Below are 8779 nucleotides of genomic sequence, written 5' to 3'. Positions count from 1 at the left end.
TCTTCATTCAGTACATAATTATTAGGTATCTTCCATATGCTGTATACTATTTTTGACACAGGGACTTCCACACTATATAGTCCGGGACGCTTAAGGGAGCTTGTGGCTAATGGGGAAGTGAGCAGACTAAACCAGTGATCATGGCCCCAGGAAAGAAGCGTGCTGGGGAAAGCAAGGCCAGGGTATGGTGGGAGCTGGGGAAAGTCCCAACCCAGTTGGGCAGAGCTGGCTTCTGCACAGAGTGTTGAAAATAAGTTGGAGTTGCTGGGCTTGAAGATACTAAGGTTGCAAGCACAGAGATAGAGAGTGTGGAACTTTTGAAGAATTCCTAGCTTTATGATCCCAGCCCCCAAAGCAGCTTGGGGGATGGGCTCCAGGGGAGGAGACTGGAATAGGAAGGTCAACAGAGAAAGGGGGTGTTTTCATGCTAAGGACTTAAAGTTTGTGTTATAAACAAATAATGGTGACCTACTGAGGGATTTTGAGGAGAGGAATGACAGTCAGATTTCCATTTTTAAACTCGCCCTGAAGTACTTTGGAGAATGAAGTGAGGGTTGGGGATGTGAGGCAGAGGAGCCATCACTTAAGGAAGAAAGGTCAGTTATGAGATTGCTGTTGCCATCATCCACATAAGTTACTTTGAAGGCCTGAATTAAGGGAGAGCAGTAGAAATGGAAAGAGCAAGTAGATTCCAGAAATGCTGAGATAAAATCTGCAGGCCTAGATGGCTGATTAGACAGATGTAGGGAAAGGGTCAAGTCTAGGCTGGAGGAGATGTTTGAAAATGTTGAGTTTGAAGTGCCCTTCGGACATTCAGTTGAACACATCCAGAGCAGTTGGATATTTGAATCCAAACCTCAGGAAAGATCTGGCTGGAGGCATATTTGGGAATTAGCTGATACAGGTGTTAACTGAAGCTAGGGGCCTGGGAGAAGTACCTGTGTGAGAGGCACCATAGATGCTGAAAAGGGAGCAGATAGTGGAACCTCTGAACACCACAATTGACAGAGTTGTGGCAGAAGAAAACTGAGGCAGAGCCAGAGAGGGTACTGTCATTTAAGCCAAGAGAGGATGCGTTGATTAGCAGTGGGAATCCTGCAGAGCTCATGGGAGATAAGTATTGAAACAAGCTAAAAGCTTCAGGGAAGAGATATGACTCCCATCTTTCTAATTCAACATCAAACGTAAACCTTCACTAACGCCACTGCACCTACTCCATTCCCTTCCTCATTATTCCCCATCAGCCCCTCTGCTCACAGACCCACCAAGGCGGCCCAATCCTCACTTGTCTAATCTCTACCCACCCTTCCAGGCCTAATGCAAGTCCATTTTTCCCATGGTTGCCCCAGCGTGCCCCAAGCGTGCTCTGCTCTGTGGAGACCTGTTTGTATTTCACTGTACACTTGACTCCGTGCCATCTGGTGATGTTGGCTGTTGACTCACAAAGTTTGACTCTTATAAGGTTCTTGAGGTAAGGGTTCTTATTTTATTCTTCCTCTGTGGCTTTTGTGGCCTGGAATAGTGTTGAGCATATAATTCTTGCTCTGAAAAAGCTTTCTGGCTGATCAAAATGATTAAGACTTGAACTTATCCATGAGGATTCTTAAGGAAGACTTAAATTTCAACTGTTCAGGAGTTGGAATGAACCCTGTGCAAGGGAGATCATTCTAAGGTACCATGTTGGTCAGCTGACAGCCACATCAGTTTGGGTAGGAGTGCATGGGGACAGAGGCCAGGAGTGAGGGAGGGGACCCTACTCAGAGCCACCACACAGGAAGCCTAGGAGGTATGTGCCTGTCTCCACATTATGATGCCAATATGTGGTTTCCTCCAAACAGGATCAAATTTTACAGCTGGCCCTTTTTGAAGCCTGTTTCTGGAAGCAGTGCTCACTCTGGCTTGGTTAAAGGCTTGTCTAAGGGGCTGGTCAGATCCCACCAGACAGTTGCTTCTGAGGTTAAGGATGATAAAATAATTATAACTCATTACCATCACTGTGGCTATATATGAGAAACACCCTCACCCGTCCAAGGCCAAAGGATGGACACAGAGACATGAGGTACAGCAAAGGGAGACTTTAATTACAGCCTTGCAAGATTCAGGTGTCTGACGGACAGGCACACAGAAAAGGGCTGTAACAAGAAATTTATTTCCTAGTGTGCAAGTCCCTGCTCCCACCTCCTCATTGGCTGAGAGTACTAGGGGTGCACAATCTTCCCAGATGTCTAAAAGTACCCCAATTTACTACCCCCTTGTAGGAAATTTCTCTGAGGGCTCAGGACAAGCCCGTGAAAAAGGCCCACCCCAAACCCTGTGAAAAGAGAAACATTAGGAAATGAAGAGAATAATAAAGGGCTATTAACTCATTACCATCTCAAGGACAATTTTATCCATTTGAAGTAAACAATTAAGGGCTGGTAACTCATTACCATCTGAAGGAGAACTTTATCTATTCAGCGACCCCTTTCTGAAAATGAATCACTTAGATTATTTTTTTACACTGTGCTGGCTGCTGTCAAAGGGAGAATTTCAGGGCAGGGGAAGAGGTAGTTGCTAAGGAAAGGACAAAGAAATAACCACCTCTCTTTCTTACCAAAGTTTAGAATTTTTCATGACCCTGCACTTCCAAAGGGAAATTCAAGTCCTTTTCACCCAGATAGAAGACTTAGATCTCTGCAACACCCTCATTGCTGAGGGAGATAAGGAATCATATTCTGAGTTGGAGGCCATGGGGGTTGGGTCCCTGACTACCATGTCTCTCTGTGGGTATTAGGTTTCACACTCCAGAGGATGGAGTTATTAAGGAGACCCTCAGACTAGTGTGGCTGCATTTTAAAGATCTCATTTGCAACAGAAATGATGATTCTGTCAACTTTTTGTGTGTGTGTGCACCTTTTTCTTGGAAGTTAAAGTTAATATCCTCTTGGTCTTATATCTCTCTGCTTCTTAGTTCTGTAAACCTCTTCCTACTTTAAGAGCTAAGTAGAAATAACTTTCTGAAAAGGATTTGTATACATAAAGCTATCAGGGAGGTTGGTGGTATGAGGACTGCAGTAACTATCTTGGTTAGAGCTCTGTAGTCATGGTTTTCTAGAGACCAATAATAAGGCAGCATTGCACTCTGTCCTTTTTCCCTCAGAACAGACAGATGTCAGTTAGTTCCCAGGTCTGAATCGTGATGGATTCCAACCACTAAACATCTAAAACCCAAAGTTTTAGTCTTCAGAAATTCAGTTGAGTTGTCGGTTTGTAAGAACCTGCTATGTGATATTTTAAAGGATACAAAGATAATTAGGAATTGTGCAGTTATATATTATTTAACTCTGGGTGCAGAATTGTCTGATAGTGGGTGCCCAAAGATGATGGAAATACCCTGATTTTATGTGGCATGTAGATGGGGCCTATTTGGGAGCATCTTAAGGACTCTTGCTTCCTTATCCCTCGCTTCATATCCCCAGTGACTCACCTCAGTTTCTCCCAAACATAAAATTAGAGTAGTAATTTCACCTGATTTCCCTCTCTGCTTCATAAGAGATAGCAGAAGCCTGTATCTAAAGAATAGAGCACCTTAATTGCCTAGAGCTCCAACAAGTCCAGTTCCCCTAGACTGTATGTTGCTAACAGCAACAGAACAGCCTGAAAAGTCATCCCATATCCCAGGCTGATTCCTGCAGTTCAGCCACCGAGGTCGGCTGGAGAAGCTTCCATCCAGAACTTAACTCCCAGGCACTCAGATCCCTCTGCTGGCTGATAGCTGAAGCACTGCTTAGCTTTATTTTCCTTTTTTAAAAAATCAATTAAGGTGTTTTGATGATCATTTTCTTTTTCACATACTCCTTCTTTGTGTTTCTCTTTCTGGATGACTCTGTAGTCCTTAATACATTTCTCTTGGTGTCCTTAATTTCTGTATTGAGCACCACTAGCTTGTAGCCCATTCCTGGTAGGAGGCCACTGTCTGGTAGGTGCTGGCTAAATGAATGCCTCAATATGGGGTTACAGGGCTGCAACAGAAGTAGGTACAAGGTACAGAGGGGGCATTTGGCAATCCACTCATGAACCATTCCTGCGTCTCACACCAGCCATGGTCACAGTCATAGAAAATGTTTTCGCAGACTCGGAACCAAGCACTTTGTTAAACGCTTTACAGGCGTTACGTCACATAGCCTTTGCATCAGCCTTGTGAGGCAGCTTCTCTATCATTAATTCTACTTCACAGATGACAAAGCTCAGGCTGGAGTCATGCAGCTTTTTGTGTTGATGATAGGGCTCAGGATTGGAGCTCAGGTTTCTCTGGCATCAATGTCATACTGCAAACTACACTGGTATGACCTTATCAGATGCTCTGGGCTTTCTGTGCCTGTATTAGTGCATTTTCTGTCACCTATAACAGAATACCTGAAACTGGGTAATTTATAAGAAAACAAATTTTATTTCTTACAGTTTTAGTAGTTGGGAAGTTAAAAGCCAAGGGGGCACATCTGGAGTGGATCTTCTTATGGGGACTCTGCAGAGTCCCAAAGTGGTGCAGGAAATCACATAGCAACAGGGTAAGTCACAAGTTAATGTGCTCACTTGCTCTCCTTATAATGCCGCCAGTGCCCCTCCTGTGATAGCCCAGTCATCTATTAACAAATTAATCCATTAATCCATGAATAGATTTATCCATTCATCAAAGGCCCCACCTTTCAACATTGCCACATTAGGGATCAAACTTCCACATGAGCTTTGGAGGGGACAAACATTCAGCAGAGTGAGGACCATATCTTGAGTAAAGTTAAGTTCTTTGACCTTGCTGTCCGTCTGGAAGTCTCTTCCCACCTGATCTTCTCTCAGGAATTCTGACTTTTCCTTCAAGACTCAGTTCAGAGGTTACTTAGAGAGCCCTGCCCCCAACCCTGCCTTTTATTTTGGTTGTGTTTTTCAGAGACCCTATAAACCAGTGCTTGCCTCTAGTAGAACATTTAATGTGCACATTTTTGTCATCACTTCCCACTTTGTCTTTCCAGTAGATTCTGACTTCCTCAAAGGCAGGGAGCCTATCTTACCAGTCTTTATATCCTTAGTACCTAGTACCTTGAACAGAGCCTAGCTTATAGTAATAAAAATAACAGCAATACTTAACATTTCCTGAGCATGTATCTTGGGCCATGCAAAGTACTATCCACTTCTTTTTTTTGTTTTGACTCTCTCATTTAACCATCACAATGACCCATACGATATGTATAATTATTACCCTCATTCTACAGATGAAAAAAATTCAGGCTTACAGTGTTCTATAACTTGCCCAAAGTCACCCAACAAATAGCAAAATCAGGGCTTGACTCCAGGTGTCCCTGAATTTCTTTTAAATTTTATTTTCATTCCCTACATTTTTTACCTGATTAGGTATTTTTTGTCTTTTTGATATTAAGTGTGAATAGGAAGATTACATTTTCTTCACTAAAATTAGTAGTACCCTGAGCAGCACTTGCTATATTTCTTCCAGGCAAGAGTCTCCAAAGGAAGGGGACCATTTAGATAAATCAGGGATTGAACTCTTCTAAAGAAAAGAGTTTAGGAAATGCAGAGTACAAAGGGTAACTGTAGATATGCTGAAAAATTTATTTCTTTGCCTAGTAACTTCATATGCAAATTTGCAGCCATTTTATGAAATATTTTATTAAATAATTGCTGTGCTCATTTGGCTCATCCGTCACCTAGATATTCCAAGTGTACATTTAGCATTTCTGAGGCCTGAAATTCACTGAGTACCTAGGACAGGCAAATTCAAAACTACTTGCTTTCCAGAGTGTAATTTAAGAAGAAAACCAACAATCTTTGTAATTAGATTTTATGTTAAATTTAAGCCACATGTTAATTTTAGCTATTAAAATATCCCAGAATATCATTTTAAAAGGTTTATACATGTCTAATTGGTTAACATGAGGATTTTTGTATTAAAGTTAATCTTTAAAACAATAACTTCATAAAGCCTGAAAAGTTGAATAATTTCTTATAATAATAATGTTAATAAACTTTTCAAGAGTCTAAAAAAGAAAAAAAAAAATCCCAGAATATGCACTGGTCTTCACCAACCTAACTGATGAATCACTTGCCTGTCCTTACTTTGAGGTTTAGTCAATTGCTTACCTCAGATTTTCAAGTTACCAGTGAAATTAGGGGACAGTTTAATAAGAGTAAGTGGGTGCTAAAAAAAGTAGGCTATCATTAGTAATATCAATATTTATAATTCTATTTCAACATAATATTTATAATACTTAATGCTATTAGAGCCTGCCTGATGATTACATTTTAATAACATCTAAAAACCCCATACCCTTAAAGGTAACCTAGATTTCATTAAATCTTCTTTATCATTAAATCATTGATATCATTAAGTCATGCTAGGTTGGCTAACCTTCCCATTATACAAGACGTGTCTTTGCCTCACAGTGTAGGGTGGAGTAGATACAGACTCAGATTTTGGGGGCAGTAAAGGGATCTTGGTCCAACTCCATCACTGTACAGATTAAGAAAATGAGAGTTAGAACCTACCTACCTATATTTCCCTGCTTCCCCTACTGCACCAGAAAGCCACGTCCCATGAAGAAGAGCCACAGTTGCTTGGCCGTCTTAGCTGCGTTCGTGTCTCACTGCAGCCTTGCCAATTCTCCTTTCTTTTCCTCAGGTTGCGCCCCCTGTGCTGCCCGCGCTGCGCGGAGGGCCGGCGAGGCCGCCATGACGACCGCCATCTTGGAGCGCCTGAGCACGCTGTCGGTGAGCGGGCAGCAGCTGCGCCGCCTGCCCAAGATCCTGGAGGACGGGCTGCCCAAGATGCCTTGCACCGTCCCGGAAACGGATGTGCCCCAGCTCTTCCGGGAGCCTTACATCCGCACCGGCTACCGCCCCACAGGGCACGAGTGGCGCTACTACTTCTTCAGCCTCTTTCAGAAACACAATGAGGTGGTCAACGTGTGGACCCACTTGCTGGCGGCCCTGGCCGTCCTCTTGCGATTCTGGGCCTTTGCGGAGGCTGAGGCCTTGCCATGGGCCTCTACCCACTCCCTGCCCCTGCTCCTCTTTATCCTGTCTTCAATCACTTACCTCACGTGCAGCCTTCTGGCCCACCTGTTGCAGTCCAAGTCTGAGCTCTCCCACTACACCTTCTACTTTGTGGACTATGTTGGCGTGAGCGTCTACCAATATGGCAGTGCCTTGGCCCACTTCTTCTACAGCTCCGACCAGGCCTGGTACGAGCGGTTCTGGCTTTTTTTCTTGCCAGCAGCTGCCTTCTGTGGCTGGTTATCTTGTGCTGGCTGTTGCTATGCCAAGTATCGTTACCGGAGGCCTTACCCTGTCATGAGGAAGATCTGTCAAGTGGTGCCGGCAGGGCTGGCCTTCATCCTAGACATCAGCCCTGTGGCACACCGTGTGGCACTCTGCCACCTGGCTGGCTGCCAGGAGCAGGCCGCCTGGTACCACACCCTCCAGATCCTCTTCTTTTTGGTTAGCGCCTACTTCTTCTCCTGTCCCGTGCCTGAGAAGTACTTTCCGGGTTCCTGTGACATTGTGGGCCACGGGCATCAGATCTTCCATGCCTTTCTGTCTATCTGCACGCTCTCCCAGCTGGAGGCCATACTCCTGGACTACCAGGGGCGGCAGGAGATTTTCCTGCAGCGCCATGGTCCTATGTCCGTCTACACGGCCTGCCTCTCCTTCTTCTTCTTGGCCGCCTGCAGTGCTGCCACCGCAGCCCTCCTGAGGCACAAGGTCAAGGCCAGACTGACCAAGAAAGATTCCTGAGACTGTCAGGTGGGGCAAGGTGTGGAGGCAGCCTATTCTGATTTGGGGAAAACTTGATACAACAGAAGTTGACTAGGCCAGACTGACCAAGAAAGATTCCTGAGACTGTCAGGTGGGGCAAGGTGTGGAGGCAGCCCATTCTGATTTGGGGAAAACTTGATACAACAGAAGTTGACTTTTTATTTTTAAAGGTTGGCTTTTAAATTAATACGTGTTTCCAAGGATATGTTGTGGCTACAGCATTTGAAAGGCAAAGGATTCAAGAGCTTTGTTGGTAATAAAAGGCGTATTCCTTGTCCTTATGGATCATAGTCTTACAAGGCACAGGAAGTGAAGGAATCTTGGCTAAGATTAATGGGACACTGAATTAAGGAGAACCATCTTCATGCCTACTTTTAGCAGAATTAGGTAACCTAGATTTCATTAAATCTTCTTTATCATTAAATCATTGATATCATTAAGTCATGCTAGGTTGGCTAACCTTCCCATTATACAAGACGTGTCTTTGCCTCACAGTGTAGGGTGGAGTAGATACAGACTCAGATTTTGGGGGCAGTAAAGGGATCTTGGTCCAACTCCATCACTGTACAGATTAAGAAAATGAGAGTTAGAACCTACCTACCTATATTTCCCTGCTTCCCCTACTGCACCAGAAAGCCACGTCCCATGAAGAAGAGCCACAGTTGCTTGGCCGTCTTAGCTGCGTTCGTGTCTCACTGCAGCCTTGCCAATTCTCCTTTCTTTTCCTCAGGTTGCGCCCCCTGTGCTGCCCGCGCTGCGCGGAGGGCCGGCGAGGCCGCCATGACGACCGCCATCTTGGAGCGCCTGAGCACGCTGTCGGTGAGCGGGCAGCAGCTGCGCCGCCTGCCCAAGATCCTGGAGGACGGGCTGCCCAAGATGCCTTGCACCGTCCCGGAAACGGATGTGCCCCAGCTCTTCCGGGAGCCTTACATCCGCACCGGCTACCGCCCCACAGGGCACGAGTGGCGCTACTACT

At 44.8% G+C, this 8779-nt stretch overlaps 1 protein-coding gene and 1 long non-coding RNA gene across 3 annotated transcripts in view; one reads left to right on the top strand and one right to left on the bottom strand.

The window, feature by feature from the left end:
• Positions 1-6626, bottom strand: part of LOC103609956 — a 10951-nt gene extending 4325 nt beyond the window's left edge. The window contains exon 1 of the long non-coding RNA XR_552179.1: positions 6539-6626. This is a non-coding gene — a long non-coding RNA (uncharacterized LOC103609956). The remainder of the gene's footprint in view (positions 1-6538) is intronic.
• Positions 1-8779, top strand: part of PAQR8 (progestin and adipoQ receptor family member VIII) — a 62843-nt gene that overhangs the window by 41171 nt on the left and 12893 nt on the right. The window contains exon 2 of one of the 2 annotated variants that reach the window (XM_008594356.1): positions 6668-7844. In XM_008594356.1, coding sequence (XP_008592578.1) covers positions 6718-7782 — 1065 coding nt within the window. In that variant the 5' untranslated portion in view covers positions 6668-6717 and the 3' untranslated portion in view covers positions 7783-7844. Of the gene's footprint in view, positions 1-6557; positions 7845-8779 lie in introns of those variants that run through there. The other variant, XM_008594296.1, reaches the window with a different exon arrangement.

Source organism: Galeopterus variegatus, unplaced genomic scaffold (assembly GCF_000696425.1).
Source record: "Galeopterus variegatus unplaced genomic scaffold, G_variegatus-3.0.2 Scaffold13, whole genome shotgun sequence".
Taxonomy (NCBI): domain Eukaryota; kingdom Metazoa; phylum Chordata; class Mammalia; order Dermoptera; family Cynocephalidae; genus Galeopterus; species Galeopterus variegatus.
Note: the sequence above shows the minus strand (reverse complement) of the source record. Positions and strands in the feature narration are given on the sequence as shown.